This window comes from Aulonocara sp. 'chitande type north' Nkhata Bay, linkage group LG16 (genome assembly GCF_057382095.1).
Source record: "Aulonocara sp. 'chitande type north' Nkhata Bay isolate Kocher_YH1m ecotype deep benthic linkage group LG16, A_spYH_male_GT1.1, whole genome shotgun sequence".
Taxonomy (NCBI): domain Eukaryota; kingdom Metazoa; phylum Chordata; class Actinopteri; order Cichliformes; family Cichlidae; genus Aulonocara; species Aulonocara sp. 'chitande type north' Nkhata Bay.
Window position 1 is genome coordinate 34,100,353 of NC_141359.1, and position 18,590 is coordinate 34,118,942.

An 18,590-nucleotide genomic window follows, 5' to 3' on the forward strand; every position below is an offset into this window, starting at 1 on the left:
GGACAGGTCGAAAGTCTGTCGCAGGGCTAATACACACAGACAGACAACCATTCGCGCTCACATTCACTCCCACATTCACACCTATGGGCAATTTGGATTAACCAATTAACCTATCCCCACTAACTGCATGTCTTTGGACGGTGGGAGGAAGCCGGAGTACCCGGAGGGACTCATACTCACATTATCAAAAACATCTTTCAGTAAACAAGATGGAACAATATCCAGAGTACATCTTGTGGGTTTCAAGTTGTTGACTACTTCATTCAGTAATGAAAGTAGAGCACTTTGATTTTTTCTTTTCATTTCTAAGTCCAGATCTCAACCAGACTGAAATGCTGTGGTGGGACCTTAAGAGCGCTGTGTATAAATGAATGTGTGCAAAGTCCAATGTCCTGAAGCAGTGTTGTAAAGAAGAGTGGACGAAAAGTCCTCCACAATGATGTGAAAGCCTCAAAGTCACATAGAAAACTATTATTCCAAGTTATTGCTGCTAAAGCTGGTTCTAAAAGCTGCTGAATCATGGGGTGTGCTTAATTTTTCATTCACTGCTTCTTCAGTTCGATTCAGCTTTTGTTAAATAATCACAGGGTGTAATTATCCCACGTGTTGTTGTTAAACTGAGGTTTTATTTTTATATTAGAGACTTGTAAGCAGATAGAACCAGATAATTTCTTTTTAGGTATTGATATATAAAACCTTAGATTTGTAATATGATACACTGCACTTTTAGTGTTTGTTTTATTTTTAGATGTCTCCTTTTTCACGTATTTCAAATAATTAGGTCAGTTCCTGTACTCCCAAAAAGTACTCCCAAAAGCTGAGGCTGCAGCCCGCTTGTAATAATTGGTTCTATGCATGCATGTATCTATTGTCTTGGATTTTAATGATGAGAGCACATATCCCTAATATCCCTACAACCTGTCTTAGGCACAGAAACCTCACACGCCTGCTGTTTATGAGGAGAAGCCAATCAGAGGAAAGTTGACCTAAAGTGGGTTAGCGCTATTTCAACAGACTGTTTAAAAGTCCAAAGGGCAGCATCTGCTTCTTTCCTCAGAAACTATTATTTTCCAGCCCTAATCCTCTGTGTATGGGTGTCACCCTCCCTTTTTATGTCTCACTCCTGATCTTTTCCAATTGCTTAGATCTAGTTTACAGCAACTTGTCAGATAGAGCTGAGTCAGCAGGAGAATAAAAGATGATGATGTTACTAAGACTCTCTACACCAGCTGAGTTAAGCTAGACAGAGTCAGATTTATGCGAAGAGCCACAGAGAGAGATCGCCATGTATGGGAACAGGCAGACAGCTATGAGGACTAAAGTAACTAACTGAACGCCTGGCTGCCGCACCCGGATTCCTGAGCTTTGCCGGTTAAGCAAAAACTCTGCACTACCTGCTTTTAATCAAATACTGGAGAGTGCTGGGGAATACACGAAAGTTTTCTATAAACGCATAAGCATTTAAGCATAAAAATGCTTAAATGTTTAGAAAATTTGTTATTTCATTCATCTGTTGTTTTTATTTTCTTCGAAAATGAAATGCCTGTAGCCTATCCTAGCAGTCACGGGCCTAAAGGTACCAGAGAACCCAGGTGAGCACAGGGAGGACATGAAGCATGCCCACACAAAGGCTGGGTCAAATGCAGGACCTTCTTGCTGTGAGGGCACAGGGCTAATGCTGCATCACTGTGCTGCCCAAGTTATTTCAACTATTTTTATTAAAAACAATTTAATGGCCCCCTTTGTTTTACTTATTTTAATACTTTTATAAAATAAAATATCACTGAAGAAAAATATAACACTCTTTGAATCTTACTGTTTACACTACAGAGGTACATACAAATACTCTGCATATACTTGTGTGTTTAATAGCGTTTAAATATTTAGGTTCTATTAATCTGGATATTTACAGTTTATTGAGAAATGTTTTTACTGTTAGTACTAGTGAATATATTATTTATATTAGCAATGTGTCAAAGTTTTGTTAGCCTTTTGCTTATTGTTGGCAGTGCTTTTTGTATTTATTTATATTACATATTCAGCTCTGTACAATTACTTTACAGTACAGCACTTTGGTCCTGTGCTGGGTATTTTAAGGTTCTTTATAAATATAGTTGAATTGGATATTTTATGACTGTGCAGCATTCCTTAAATGATTAGTTCATGTATCCAATAATACCTGTAAAATGTAGGCTAGTTATTGACTAGCTCTTATATATGGTCACTTTCATACCCACCAGTGAGACAGTGGGACAGATTTGACTATGATCATATCTGAGTAACATGTCCTTCTCAGATAGCAGTAAAAGGTGTGTACACAGACTGTATATCAAAGATGGACTTGCTCATTTGACCTATGACCTCAGTAAACACTTTTTCTGATTAGAGCATCAATAGCTAGTGGTCCTATTTAAAGCCAAAAAGTACTTTAGAGCAAGTGCAGCCTGTAAGTGCACAGGTCCCTGACATGATTATTGAAGAAGATAAGACAAAGCTCATAGTTAAGTCTGTTTGGAGAATTGGACCCAATGAGAAGATCGGCTTAGAAATCTAAAGAGTGAAATAGACAAATCAACAAAGACTGATTGCACCAGTGTGTAGTCCTGCTCAGCTCTACTGAAGAATCAAGCCCCTTTTCGCTCATTGTTTCAGCTATGTGATCTGCAGGTTATAGTTTTGTCATAGTCTTGCTACTGTAAAGACATTCAGCAGGAAACATGAGCTGAAAATAAAACAAAATTAATGGTACCAAGCTACGGAAAGACAAACTTAGCAGCAACATTTCTAAATATTTTTCTCAGGAGCCGATCAAATTTTCGAGGTAACCGTTCAAATGGCTCTTAATCAAAACCTTTTGTGCTGTTGCTGAAAGTCTCCATTGCCCTTAAGTATATTAAAAAAAAACATTAACTGATGTAATTTTGAATAATTACTATAGAAACTTGTGAAGTGATAATTTCTTGTGCTTTCACGACCTTCATCAGTCATTGGAACATAAAAGTCTTGTTGCAGTTTTTTGGGAGCTCCACTTATAAACTTGTGCTATCCTCCCCTCTTTGCATGCTGCTGCACTTGTCTTTTGATAGTTGACTTTGCAAGTCATGCCCTGGTGCTTGGCAGGTATGGTAGTTGCCTACAGCACACATGTGTAGTTGAAATCATAGAAGGGCATCTTGTATACCAGATTTGTGGGATTTCATGTTTCAGAGGAGGGTAGATTTAAGAGATATTACTTTTAAATCGCACTGCTAGTGGCCAGCAGCTGTTTCTGCAAAAGGTTAAAAGAGGCTTACAAAGTATCCCATTCATCCCAATGACCTGGGCTATAATTTAAAAAGCATGGCCTTTAAAAAAAATAAATCTTTAATAAACAATAAGCATCCTCTCATCCCCGGCGGGTGTTTTGCCAGACTCCACCCATGCTGTGTGACATTTGGGAGTTGTTATCTGAATTTTTCCACCGCACTACAGTTAGCATCCTTCAGCACCGAGTGAAGCTGTTACTTATCCAACAATCAGCAAAAGTCTGAATTAAAAACGTTGCAGAACAAAATGATCTGACTCAAAGCAATGAAGTCATTGTTAACACACATGCAAGCAGATTCCAAGCCACGCAGAGAAGAGGAAAGATTTGAACAGGAAGAAGGTTAAAACTGATTAAAACTTTACAACAATAACAATATCAAGAGTTTGATAATTACAGCAATTACAATGTAATTTTAACAAAAAAGTCACAGTGAAACATTTTCCTCTTGCTAGAATTTTGTCCCGTTACTGGCTTTTCAGTGTAGCAGGCTGACATGATTGTTTTTGAAAAGAGGTGCCAAATAAAGCTATGTGTTGCCATCCATGTGCTGACAGCCATCTCTTTACTCGTGTCAGCCAAAATTTGACTCATAAAATCTTTTTTTAATGCAGCAGTATGAGGTTTGTTTTTGCAGCTATAAAAACACAAAGTGAGCAATGAGTTAGAAATTAACCTTCAAATCTCATTCATGACAGCTAAATGTTTATTATTTGAACATCTGGGGGGAAATGTGTTTTTTAAATTGTCTCGGACTCAGCGGTGTAGGCTATGGTTAGCTTAGCGAAGCATAAATACTTGAGTCAAAGGGGGGAACTTTGTCCGATGGTGTCCAGGGACACAAAAATACACCCAAAGCAGCAGCAGCTAATGGTCCACAGGATTCATGAGTTGAGTATTTTGGAAATGGCGTGAGGGAAGTCCAGTTCTGCCGTAAGACTTTTGACCAACCAAAGTACAACCGAACAAAGATATGAATGACCTAGCATCAATGAATGGCATCAGGACTTTTTTTCAGACGATGATCAACCACATAAAGGAAACACAAAAAGCTAACCGTCTTATGACTTTAACTGTCTGCAGGTATGTTAGAAGCATTTACAAGTTGGCTATTTACTATGACCTCAACCAATAGTAGCAAGAGGATTTTTTGTATTGTGTAGAAATGATTGATAAGACAACAAAGTCAAGGTGTGTGTTAGTGTAGTTCTGCAGTGTCTTATTCTAGATGTTGGATATGGACTGTCAAGAACTGCAATCTGCAGAAGGACTGATCACATGACATGGAGGCTATTTCACACAGATATGAATATAGGTATGTTTTGTCATGCCCTTGAGCACAAAATGGCTCATAGTTACTGAACGTAACCAGTGTTGCAATTTGTGATGGCCAAACCCATCTCCACACTCTAAAGTTGGTAACTCTTGTGTATTTTCATTTCTTCATTTGAACACAATAACACACTTTAGTTTCCAGTAAGTTTATTGATTGGTTTGGATACATTTGTTCTATTTGTAAGCACGCACATATAGTTTACTTATTCATACCAGTTCATTGCTTTGTTTGATTTTTAACTAACCTTTGTTTCTTTTACTTCTTACCTGCCATGATCCGTGAGAGTTGCCAGACAAAAGGTGATGGCCAGGGTTTGAAGCTGTTAAATACAAAGAGGGATAAATGGACGGCACCACCACTTCCTGCTGAAGGGGAGAATGTATGTTTCCTTTCATTAAAAAAAGCTTTTGTATTTGATTAGATATTTGACTTTAGGGTTTAGTGGTTTTTGATTCTCTTCTTTGATCTTTAGTTTGTTAACAAACTAGACTATGCTGCATCATTTTTGTGGTTTATGATTGTGTTTTGTTTAGTTACCACTCGTGTGTCATAGTGGTCTGATCAGCCATTATATTTACCCTTGTGTGTCATTTCCTGTTTAGGTCAGTTGTTTGTTTGGCCAGTTGTTTGGTTTGTTAAGTTTGCAGTTCTTTGACAGAGGTGGGTTTTGTTTCTTTTACCTCTTTTATGACTTCAACATTTGTTGCTTTTGTAAATATAATTTTTGGGGTTAAATAAATGAAAACCCTATTTTTCTAATGACTCCTGCTTTTCCAACTTGGTCCATCACACAATGTATTCTGGTAGAATTGCAATTCAAGTATTACTCAAAATCTGCAAAAACCTGAGGTCTAGCAAATTCAATACAAATCAAATTTGTCTCATGCTTTTTGTATTCTTTAAACTTTTAAACCAACCGCTACCGATCTAAAATGAAGACGGATAGATTTTTCAAAGGAGCCACAATATTAGCTCTTGCCTGAATCTGTCTGTCATCTATAGTTACACTATGTAGACGTGTGTGTGTGTGTGTGTGTGTGTGTGTGTGTGTGTGTGTGTGTGTGTGTGTGTGTGCTTGTTTTAACCCATATCTACTTTAAGTGAAAGTGGTGTTATTTATTAAGTGTTTCTCCATTTTAACAGATATAATTTTAAATGTCATTATTAATGACCAGCAGCTGGATTTCGCTTTATCCGTCTTATACCGATCATCTGGGCTAAATTTTAATAAGTTATATTGGCAGTTTATGGGTATATCAGTCACACTTAAAAGCCAAATATGCACTTTGACTAAATATATAGGAGATCAGTGTGTTAAGTGCCACAAGCATTTAATAGTCAGTTTGGATGGATCCCTGGAGTAAAAATGTGAAGTAATTTTCTCTCAAGGATCTCTTGTACTGTATGTATAACACTGTTTTCCCATGCATTTTCTGCTTTGTCTCTTTACAAATGCATGAAAATGACCTGCATGTTTTTAACCCACGACTATTTCTACATTCATAAGTCATACAGTAAATTGGTTAATGTTATATCAAATGAACCAGATGTGAAATAAAACCTTCTACCAGGCCTGGAAGATTATTTGTTTGTTGACAGTCTGCCTTCTTGTGGATATGCTAGCCTTTCATATTGTTGTCTTATTTGTTTTCAGGGATCTAAAGACCAAGGTTGAGAGGGAAGATACCAAGAAAGAGTTGCTGGGGAACCAGACCAGCCTGACTGAGTCTCATTGCATTCGATGTCTCCAGCCTTTTAAATTCCTGCTTAACAACAAGCATCAGTGCCTGGACTGCCAGCTCTACATCTGCAAGTCCTGCGGCCGCTATAACAAGAAGGAGGATGGCTGGGTGTGTGACACCTGTCACATGACCAGGTAGGTAATGACCAGTGTAAGAATAATTCAAAATGGTCATTCAAACTAAGTGTCATGTTGAATACAAGAAATCATATATTTAACTGTAACTATAAATGCAGTTCAAGTTCAAGTTTTAAACCAGTCATTTGTGGACAACACACTGTCTCCATGAGCTTCATAAGCTTTGTGCTGACATGCCTTTAACCATGCTTAATAACTTGACCAGCGAGCTCTGGGATGTGTACCTGGGAAAGCACTTAATATGTTAGAGCCAGAAAAAACTAAAGTCAAAAGAAGATTCCTCTGTTAATTTTCAGCGGGATTTCCTTCCACATGCATACATGGAAAGCCAGAGGTGGAGAGTTCAGCAGCAAGACACTCTACAAAGCAGGCATTAATCATAGTAAATGTGACAGAGAGTAGGTCAGAAAAAGCATGAAAAGAGGTGGTGGGCTGCAAAGAGGCTTGCAGCGAGCAGCACTTTTGACAGGTTCAAGAAACATAAATAGCACAAACTGCTCTACATGACAATTGTCAACTGGTTTTGTAGATGGGTACCAGCTCTTCCATCTGCTGAACTGAGCGACTAAAGTTGAGATTGTGTATTTCTGGCCTGAACTGATGCTAAGCTTGATTTGCAAGTTGTGGTTTGCTGTGGCAACTCGACATTTCTAAAAGTGAATTTATGTTTTTAGGACATTGTGTTCTTTCTTGATAAGATGAATAAAAATGAGCAAATAACACATTCAGATTACTAATAAACAAAGAGGCAACCCATGTCCTGTCAGTAGTTAAAGAGCTTTGAGGCGACTGTTGTTGAATCAAAGGTTAAGCGTCAGGTTCGATGTGCTTTGATGGATGTTTGGCTGCTTTTTAAACAGATATTTAAAAAAATCCTTTTTACTGCTTAGGCTCTGCTGGATGCAGCGATAGATTTCAATACATCCTGCTTGAAATCAGCTCCATATGGAACCATGATACCATTGTTTGTTGAGATGAAGCTGCATACTAAAAAGTTCTTTAATGGAGCTTGGCCAGTGTCTGGAAAGCATCATGCTATGTATCTCATGCTTAAACCTGCACACTGCTGTTTTATAGCAAAAGAGCAAAATACAGCTCTTTTTGCTGGCAAGTCTGTATTCCCACAAGTATTTTCTATGTGATATTATGGGATAGTGTATAAATTGGCCTCATTTGGGGCTCATTTCTCACCATGTGTTCTCATTTTAAACGTTTCACATGTAATGTTATACTTGAATTAATAAACAAATAGAAGAAAATCTCTTAATATAAAATGCATATGCATTCATTTTCAGAATGAACCTCATCTGTGAATGACTTCTTTAGCATCTATATTTTGATTCCTTCCATTCTTCTCACTTACAGAGTACTCAAGATCGGTACTTTGGAGTGGTACCATGAGAACGTCCGTGCCCGTTTCAAGCGCTTCGGCAGCGCCAAGGTGATGCGTTCCCTCTTCAGGAGGTTCGACGGAGAAGGCAGCCGCTCTCAGAGTGACTTAGGAGGTGAGCAATCCACCTTCTGTCTGGTTTGTTACTTCGTTTCAAACCAAGCTTATGTCTGGAATGTCATAATCCTGGTTCTGCTGCTGAAAATGTGCATTTTTGCCAGTCAGCGTACTGTCACGGTGGCCTTTAAGCAAAAAGATTAACACCCCACTGACTAATTAGAAACTGCTTAGTGGTTAGCAGTCAAACACTTGCTGCTCTGGGCAGTTGCCAAGTAGGGAATGTCTACATGAATATCCAAACAAGTGCAAATAAAAGGTTACAAATGTGTTGTAATGTCAAGCCTCAGGTCAAGGTGGCTTTGAAGAGGCAATCTTAAGAAATTTCCATCTGTTCCACTCATTTCTTTACAAGCCCTGAGGAGAAGCTGCCGGTCAAAAGTTCAATCTGCCAGAGTCAGAGAGCACTGACTCGAAGTCATGGAAGTCTGCTTGAGCTTACCATGAGAAATCCCCACTAAATGAAAGGCTTCACTGAGATTCAGCAGCTGCATACTATACTGCGGCTGCTTGGAAAATATGCATCACTCCAGCTCGACTGGTAAAACGTCACCGTGACGATCGCCATCTCATCTGTGAACTGTGTTTGAGTTCAAGAATTGGAGTTGTAATGTATATTATTATATTTCACTGGACAACAAAATGCAAGTTCTTCACAGTGATGCACGCAGACTGAAAGTAATGCTGTGCCCGGGCCTCTGCAATCATCAGATCTTCTCCATCAAAGAAAACGGCAAATTAGAGAATATATTTTGAGACAATAGTGTTTATGGTGTTTGCAATGGCGCCAATCTTGTGGTCCAAGACGCTTTATGTCACCCTTGTCCTTTAATTTGTCAGCCGTCTTTGTATGAGCATCTTTATTTTTCTGACACTAAGTCACCAGAAGAAAGTTTCTGCTCCCTTTCTCAAATATTAGCAGGCTGCCAGATCTGTCACAGGGATTTAATCTTCCATCTTTCCTGTTTTTCCTGCTTTCTGGCTCCTCACAGCTGTATCTCTCTTTTGTCGTCAGCTGACCAGGATGCTTATTCTAACTCTGCCCTGCGGGAGATTATTACCAGAGATACTAAGGTGGAGGAAAATGCTGTTTGTTTATTGTGTGCAGCTCAGGTTTAAAGTCTGATCCAGTGACGCTATTAGGCCTCATCAAAACCATTTTTTCCTCTCTTTTTGAACTTGCTCACGCTGCATTTTGAGGCCACACCCACAGCATATGATACAAGTGATCCTTGAAGCATACTTTATGTCAGTTTCAAGCATTATTACTCACAACAGATTACCCTTTGAGATCACAACATCAGGAGATGAGCGAATGTGATGAATTATATAGAAACAGCCGAGACCTCTGGTACTGTTTACGCTGAGTCACCCCTGAGGATTTTGGGAAGGAATACAGAGCAAGTTGGTTGGCCGATGCAGCTCCCGTGGGCCTTGTGATAATTCACTCACATGTCTCCCATTCTGTGCCTGGAACTGAAGGATTCGGTCCTGCAGGGCTCGTCCAACCAGAAGCAGAGCAAAAGTGGAGGGAGGAGGACAAAATGTTTGTCGTGTATGTATGTGGAATCTAGCACACAGTGTCCACAGATGCAAGCTGTAGCCGTGAAATACAGTCATAAAAATGCATGTTAACAGATGTATTATGTTTAAAATGAACTCAGCATGTGACCACTTGGACTGAAATCAACATGCATTTCCACACATAGGCACACATTCTTTTACTGTCTTTTTGCTGTATGCATTCTATGGTCCGCTGGGCCCCCAGAGCTCGGAGGGTGTCATCCTGTCCTCACACTCTTTGCTGATACTTACAAAAGAGTCTTGTTCACATACAAAAGTCTAATTCAGTCCACTGGCTAACTCTCACTTTGGCTCTGCCGTTTAATGCTGCTACTGCTGCTTCTGATTATTGTTTTATGTGGAAAGTATAAGGACTACCTGTATTATCTCAGTTTGCTGAGCTATTTATTGCAGTTAATAACCTAATGTCATTACGTCTAGATTTGCAATTAGGAGAACAATGTGATAGTAATTACAGGAATCGGATCACTTATATGAAACTATAATTAAATGCAAATTAATAAGCCATGTGCGCGCTGCTCTTCTGTTTTCCAGAGCCTCGTGAGTATGACACACAGAGCATGCCTGAGGTCCACAGTAAGTATACTGAAAAGGTCAGATGTTGTCACAAGACAGAAATATGTTTGAATTTCCAAAATTTAAATATAACCAAAAGGTGCTTTCATTATTTTAGTATATTCTGCTTTGATTTGGTCGCGTATTTAAACTGTTCTTAGCTACAGCTCTGCTTTAAGCTAAATGCTAACTCACTCACTCATGAAGTTATGTGACATTTTATTATCGGATCTAATAAACATTTGGGAATTCTCAGTAAGATTGTTTTATTTTATCCCCTTTAAAGTTGTGGTTTATTTTATTATTATTTTATTTATTTTTATCTATTTATATAATTATCCTTTCATTCATTTATTTCTTTATTTTTGGTAATTGTGCTCCTGATTATCTTCTGTCTTCACCAATAAGGCACCATCTTGGAATGTGCAATCCATCTCTCAGAGTGAAAACAGGATTTTCTTTGCATGCCATTGAGAAATATCCCATTCCTTAACTTTGAGAAACACTGCTTTTACATTTTGTTTTGGGTTGTTACCCACTTCCACCGTTAATCTCTGTCCAGTCAGTTTGGCAGCATTTGACTGAGGCTATACTTCACAGTTCATCCTGCTGCTTCTACCAGCAGCTACGAAACTGCTTGTCAGTCAATTATCCAACTACACGTGATGATCTACAGAAGCAAAGTTACAAATACATGTAGACCTCACATTTGATCAAAACGATGAATGACTCACTGGGTCTTCTGTAAACATGATCAGAAAGCTCATTTCTAACTTCTATTCACTATTTTCAGAGATTTGTATGAGTAATGGACTCATTCTGTGGTCAGGCAAAAAGTTTCTGACATTAAGTTGACTGAATGTCAGATATAAAACTCGTTCAGTGAATCTGTTCAGTTATTGCTTACAGTGCATTACCTGTTTGCCTGGCTGTGTTTATTTGATTGTAATTGTACAACAGAAACTTTTAAGGCAGGTTCTGTTTTAGTACCTGTTTTGTTTTCATTTTGATTCACCTTAACTGTTCTAAATAAATCTATTTTTCACCATTTTACCACTAACAAGAGTCAATTTGAGCCCACTTATTTTTCCCCTAATTCAGCCCCATGTGTGGTCTCTATGGATACATATATTTTTTTAACTGGTACCTTAACATTTAACAGGAACATCTGTGATGATAATTGTAAGCATAACGATACAGTAAATAAGAGAGGTTCATTTTCGTTCATTTACAACGATCCCTTTGGTGTTTTTGAATGCCTCACACATGCGGTGGGCACAGCGGTTTGGGAACAGACCTAAAGGTTCTGGTTAGTCTGGCACAGTCATCTGGCTCCCATTGCCACTGGCATATCAACAGTAAAAGAGCAGAGCCAGGGAAGGTTTAGTCAGAAAGACTCAAGAACATAAAAAGTGTAACTTATGTTACGAGGTTATTGTAGTTGTATTTCCACAGTTGTGTGTGTGTCACGGGGTTTTTTTTTCTGCAGATAATTTCTGCAAAATGTAGCAAAAGCCCCAAAATTAGTTCAGCAGTTAACAGTAAGAACTAAAAGACTAATCTAAAAATATGAATATTCATCTTTTTCTGCTTTTATGCTCAGTGTAAAGTTTTTGTTGTTCCCAGCATTTTCTTCCCTCTTTCTCATGCTGTATTCAAGAGGGAACTGTTACACACTGCAAAAATGCAGCTCCCTCGTAAACGCTCTCATAAAGAGGGACTGAAACACAGTCCATAGTGTTTCTGCTTTTGCTTTCTCTTGCTGTACTTTGTAAACAAGGTTCACACTGTAAGGTCAAAGGCCACTGGTTAACAATAACAGAGGTCTCTGTAGTCTGGAGTGACTCTGGTTTCAGTCACATGGTATCTTTGGAAATGCATGCACACTGGAAAACAAAAAACCTTTTTTTGGTTATTCTAACACTGCCATGTCTTCCTTCTTTGTCTATAGGTGCATATGGGGAGCACAGTATGGATGCAACAGACTCACAACAACACCAAAGGGTACGGCAGCTCATTTTTAAATCATTTTCATATCTTAAAAGAACTAGCAGTAGATTCCCCTCAATTTTAACAACTATCTGAAATCGTTTTAAGGGCAGCCTTACTAAATGTTTGAACAATGTTGAGAGTTGGATGGAAAATGAAAAGTGAAATGAGGAAACACCTTCTGAGGTCATAGTAAAGACATTTGTTTGGATCTAAATTTGGTTAAAAGGTGGAAGGACACAGATTCCTCCTAAAACTCATAGATTAAACTCAGAGCCTTCTTCCTGTGGAGCAGCAGTGCTAACCACTGCAATAACTTGCTGGCTTATCATGTTACATCAGTCATTTTTGACTGTTCAGCTCACAATGCAGCCACAACTTACATGTAGATTTTATACATTTATGCATGTTGTTAAGCTTTGTACAACTCTGGCAATGCTGGAGTCTATTCCAGTTATCACTGAGCAGGATGCACCCTGGACAGGTCAGCAGTCCATCACAGTGCTAACTCATAGAAAACAACAATCATTCCTATTTTGATGAGGAGAGATCATTTAAAAGAACTGAACATGATTTATTGAGATAGACAAATTGTTGTCTTAGATGAGTAGACTGGTAACCCATCACAGCAGAACAGAATCCCAGTGGCCTTGACGCTGGTGGTGAAGATGAAGCCTGAGGCTTGGGTGCAGCTCTGAGGGACTCAGGTGAGGTAGAGATGGGGAGGAGGCGGGTTGAGCAACTGAGAGTCTGAAAAGAAGAATGATGGAGAGCACAGGGTTAAACCACGCAGAGTGGAGGCTGATTGGCTCAAAGAGTAGTGATGTCAATATTGAGACTGACAGCGTGGGAAACTGGTAGTGATGTAATGGACAGACTAGCAGCAAGGAAAGCAGGCAGATGGGTGATTATCTTACTGAACGCATGCAGACACTTCACTAATGTTCACACTTACAGTTAACATCCACAGAGAGAACATACAAGCTTCTGGAGTTGCCTTATTATTCTGTTAACACATTACATAAAAAGACAGCATGCAGCTGTGTTTCAGGTTGTAAAGTTTAAGTGAGTTTGCTGCCAACAGGAGCGACTCAATTGATGTGCATCATAAAACAAAAAATGAATTTAGTGTGTGCAGAGAGAAAATCATTTGCAGGTATTTTGTTATTTGCTGATGTGACATGTGGAGATCTGCAAGCATTTCCTAAAACAAGAGGCAATATCCTGTTTATTAGTTACTGGGAATTTAAGTCAGGTGTGATCAAAGCTTATCTGCAAAACAGACAACTTCACTGTAGCTTAATTTTGCATCCACATGTTTGCTCTTTTTTTCTTTAATCAATGGAGTTTTTGCACGAGTGTGCGCTGGTCAACACTAATTCCCACTGATGGCTGGTTCCTGATAAAAAGCAGAGGTGCTTTCTTCACAGGTTATCTTAGTGATCTAGGCCAGCCCCTCGTGAAGGACTGGAATGCCTGGCACGGGCAGGCCAGCACTGGCTGCAGAGTGCAGTGGGGAAATACCAAGCTGTCATATATAAAAGAGTCAGACCGGAGCTGAGCAAGCCTTTGGTTTAGAAAATAAGGGTGGGTGTGGGGGCACTGATTCCACTGGAATTCACCATAAAATGAAGATTACTATTGTTTATACCACACTCTGTGTGTACTGTAGAAGTTAAGCTTTGTTTATTTTCAATCATTGTGCTGACTGTTGAGAAATGACAGGACTCCCAGGCTCTGCTGGGTCTCCGGATGCATTTTTTCCAACCCTTGCAGTTTTTTCTATATATGTTTATCTTAAAGAATCTTAATTTTGATGGACGTTACAGAAACAGATTGCTGTTCACTGGATCCCTCGTTCAAGTTTCTTTTAGACACAGTGCCCTCTGCTGTTCCAAACAGCCTAATGTATTGAACCTTCTGACATTTCCCTGTAAGGAAACCGGCTCACATTCTGCCTGCTCAGAGAAGCTACAGTTCAGTTTAGATAGTGTTTGGAGCTGGTAGAGACTCAGTGACCCTGATGCTATGTCAACACTGGAACATGGATATGCACCCTTAAATCAAATTTCCCTAGAAGATCCAAAGAACCCATGGTGTGCGTCTCTCATTTCAGCATTACTTTTAACTCATTTAAAATATTTACCCACGTGCATGTATCTGTGAATCATGCACCGGCACCAAAAATAAATGAATAAATAAAACAAAAGATATAAATGTAATAACATAAGTATTAATCATATTTATTTTACTGCAGACCTGAGCTTTTAAGTGTTATGTATGCCCTATTAAAACCTTCCTAAAATATTATAGCCTTGTTGTTTTTAGCCAGGTATTTAAGTGTAACTCTACACATACACTTAAAGCCACACAGAGCTGCTTGTTAATGCAAATCTTTAATTATCCAATTATAATACATGACAGCAACATGATAATGAGTTCATGTTGAGTTCATCTGAGTCCAGTAGAGATGTGATGGAGATATGATGATATCATCTAAAAAGAAATGGAGGTCCAACCCAGGATGAACTAGGTGTACCTAACAAGGTGGCCTGTGTATTTGGACTATTGTTGGTTAAAAGGAAAAAAAAAATGTGACTATAAGCCCCATGGGAAGCAATTAGTGCTTAGTATTTGGTCATCATGCATAAGTAAAAGTCTTGTGTTAGTTCTGCTACAGCGGCAGTACATTAAAGGGCGACAAGTCAATCACTTTCTGAGTGTATGGAGCAAACAGCCTTTTGTCATGGCAGAGGTTTATCTCTTTACGCTTTCCTCTCTCCTCCCTGCTGACGATGGTGTTTCCCCTTCATGTTCTCCAAAGATGAAAAAGGTCAAAAGGAGGTTAACTGTTGATCCCATTGATTTCAAACTGGACGTTGACTACCTCAGCCAATCAAGAGGACCCTCAAATGAGGTACAGGCTAGACAACTAAACTAACCACAACTAGCATCCCTCCAAAACAAACTAATCTGCATGTTGTAATCCATAACAAAGACCATCTGCCTCTGCACTCTCTTTGCCAAACATTGTCTGTGTTGGCTAGACAGTACTGTATTAGCACTGTCATCATTCATTCTCGTATCTGGCCACAATAACCCTTTTTGTGTACATCCAAATGTTGTGTGTGCAGACATGGACACATCTTGTCCATTTATTAGCTGAACAGATTTTCTAATGCAGTGAACTGTTTCAGGTGGTTCTTTCCTGCTGTAAATGTATGCTGTTTGGACTGAATGTGAAGCAGCAGTAAATTTAGGCTTTTCCTACTTGAGCCGGAAAAGCAGCAGAAGTCAAAGGGAATAACCTGCACACAATTCTCCACTCTTACCTCCAGGAGCCGGGTGATCGTGACATCATGGTCATGGATGTAGGCGGGAGGAAGTCGATGCTTGCTGAGGCAGATATGGCCACCGTGTTTCATCAGATCATGGATGAACAACATAAAGAGCTGGACCTTGAAATAACTCCACAACAAGGTAGAAATTAGATTCAAACAAACAAATAAAACTTTTTTTAAAAAAAAATATTAAAATAATCAAGGAACTTATAAGTAACACAAGAACTTGTGTTACTTGCAAATAAAACAAAAATAATTGTTTTATTTGCAATTGTAACTGGAATTGTTGAATTTAGTAATTAAGTAATTATAATGTGCTAAACTGTTGTTTGTTACTTTGTAATGAATAACTGATCAAAGAAAAATACTTATAATACTTATAATACTTAGCATTGTAGTTATTTTACTGCTGGTATAATGGCACCTGTGACAAAGAGGTTGCTTTGCACAGATGACCTGGTGTACTCAGATAGCCGGACAATCCCATCCCGCTCCATCTCCCGGCTCAGCTACTCCTCGTGTGGCAGCGGCAGCATCGGAGGCCCTCGATGCAGCAGCAGCGTCTACCTGCCTGGCCTTGAGGACTCAGAAGAAGAAGAGGATGAGCACTGCCAGCCGTACCCACTCTACCATTTGCATTCAGGCCTCTGCCGCCAAACATCTCAGGACAGCCTGAGCTCAGCCAACCATCCGCCACAGGTCTTTCATATGCCTCATATTAACATCACACGAAATGGTCATTACATTACACTCATTTAAGACACTCATAAATCGTCTTTCACGTCTGGTTTCTGTGAGTGGAGGAAAGTTGCTGGCTTATTATATACATTTTGCCTGCATTCCACACCAATGAACACAGCCAGACATTAAAACGTAAAGCTGTGAGATTCCACATTATTAACGATCCATGTGGTTTTAATGATGATCATAAAAGTTTAATGCCCGTGTTTTGTTTTTTTTCTTGGATAATCTTTATTTTTGTGCTCTGTTCACTTTGTTTGTTGGTAGGGGAAATTGGAAAAGGGTAGGCCTGGTGAATCATTATAAGGAAAGCAGAAAAATTCAGCTGATGCAGTAAAATCACATGGTTCAAATCTGTGATCACTGAGACATGGTGTTGGATTGATTGAAGCAGCTCAGAATAACTTTCAGTAAATTGTTGTTATTAATTCCACTCGGGATTATGAATTGAACTGCAGTCATAATCTTTGGAATCATTGTTCTGTAGCTGTCAGATAGATGGCCTCGCATCATTCAATGACAGCAAAGTGCCCGACTCCAGTGATTGCAAAACAAGCCCAATTCAGCCCTACAGAACCGCGCTGACAGTGTATATGAGATTATATGAGATGTTTGTGCTGATATACTGTGCTTGGTTTTCCCCAAACATTGTGCTCTTTATTTATGGACAAATATCTCCACTTTGGTCTCGTCTGTCCAAACGACATCATCCAGAAGTGTTGTGGTTTGTTTAGATGCTGAAGCTGTACTGCCATGTTCAGAAGAGGCTTTCTCCTGGCGACCCTTCCAAAAAAGCCATACTTGTTCCGTCTTTTTCTAATTGTACTGTCATGAACTTTAACATTTAACATGTCACATGAGGCCTGTAGAGTCTGAGATGTAGCGCTTTGGTTTTCTGCAGTTCCTCTCAGCATTGCACAGACTGACCTTGGGATAAATTAGTTGGGACGTCCACTCCTGAAAAGACTGTTCTCAATACTTTCTAACTGTGAATAATTTTTCTCCCTGCAGAATGATGTCCCTCATATTGTCCGGAATGACCATATTTTGCAGTTTATCAGAGGTTGTATTCATCTAATTTTAAAACCTGCATTGGTCAAATGGGACAACAAACTGTAGTGTTAACATGATAAACTTTATCTTGTTTTGAATGGGTTGTATGGGTTCAAACTTCATACCAAACTCAGCATTTGATCTGATCTGGTACATACATTAATTGCAGTGTCGCTTTAGAGGCACAGTTTAGAAAGAACACAAATAACAAGCTGATATTTTAAGCCTTTCAAGCAGTGCATGCTGGAAGTCGGACACAAGTTCTTCAGTCTGACGTGCTGAGTGATGTCGTGGAGACAGCTGCTAGATCAGAGGGAGGTTACATGCATTACATCAGTGTCTATTTATGTGTCAGTATTAAACACAGTCCCTGGAAAGGATTGAAGCAGTAACCGTGGCCGTTCTGTTCTTGTGAAGCAGATAGAAAACAGACTTTGTTTACCATTAGTCTGAGGAGGCTGCTTTGCTGACTGCTGTCACTAATCAATATGTCTGGATTTATCCTTGTGAATCTCAGTTTTCAGTTCATCTGTCTTTGAGGTGATTCAAACACAGTCTGGAGTTTATATGGAGGTATAACTCGAGCCATAAAAAGATTCTTTGCAGTTTTTAAAGATAAGGAATATAAAAACAAAGAAAGCAATTAAACTCTGTGATGGTGAGTAGCCATGAAAACAGAAGGAATTATCCAGCCTACCTGTCTCCCTGCGCTGATTTATACCTTCGATAAGTTGTGTCATGGTAAATTTGTCTCACAGCTGGGCAGCACACTGAAGAGACATGCAAACAGGATACAGTGGAAAACATACAGCCCAGACATGTCTTTGTCAGATATCAAAACCAGACGTGACATTTCTCATCTGACAACAGTCACTCATCTTGCATACAGGTGCTGCTGTCTGTTGTCTTGGTATTGATTTGGAGGCCAACAATAGAACCGAGTGACATCAGCAATTTGATTATTTGTGGAACATCAAGATAAGTCAGCAAGCACAGACTGTATAAGCCCAGGGCACATGTGAGGTAAAAACTTTACGGTATGTTTAATATACAGAAGAGGGAAAAATTAAAGGAATAGCCTGAATGAAAGAGCAGAGAAGCATAACACATGTGGACACTTCCAAACAAGGCACAAAAGCTCACTGATGAAAATCATATGAATCATCCTCTGTGACCTCCAGTCACCAGATCTGAACCCAGCTGTATGAGATTATGGATAGCAACACCACGTCAATCAAGCCAACCAAACAGTTTTATGGTAAAACCTAGTCATTTCACAGTCCCTGAAAACTTGGTCTCAG

At 39.2% G+C, this 18,590-nt stretch overlaps 1 protein-coding gene across 6 annotated transcripts in view; it reads left to right on the forward strand.

Annotated features, from left to right (window-relative positions):
• Positions 1–18,590, forward strand: part of mlphb (melanophilin b) — a 45,470-nt gene that overhangs the window by 13,971 nt on the left and 12,909 nt on the right. For 4 of the 6 annotated variants that reach the window (XM_086266386.1, XM_086266390.1, XM_086266387.1 and 1 more), the window contains exons 3-9: positions 6,295–6,516; positions 7,885–8,024; positions 10,145–10,186; positions 12,117–12,169; positions 14,979–15,071; positions 15,493–15,634; positions 15,947–16,194. In XM_086266386.1, the coding sequence (XP_086122512.1) occupies positions 6,295–6,516; positions 7,885–8,024; positions 10,145–10,186; positions 12,117–12,169; positions 14,979–15,071; positions 15,493–15,634; positions 15,947–16,194 (940 nt within the window). Of the gene's footprint in view, positions 1–3,785; positions 5,020–5,242; positions 5,301–6,294; positions 6,517–7,884; positions 8,025–10,144; positions 10,187–12,116; positions 12,170–14,978; positions 15,072–15,492; positions 15,635–15,946; positions 16,195–18,590 lie in introns of those variants that run through there. The other 2 variants (XM_086266392.1, XM_086266388.1) reach the window with 2 other exon arrangements.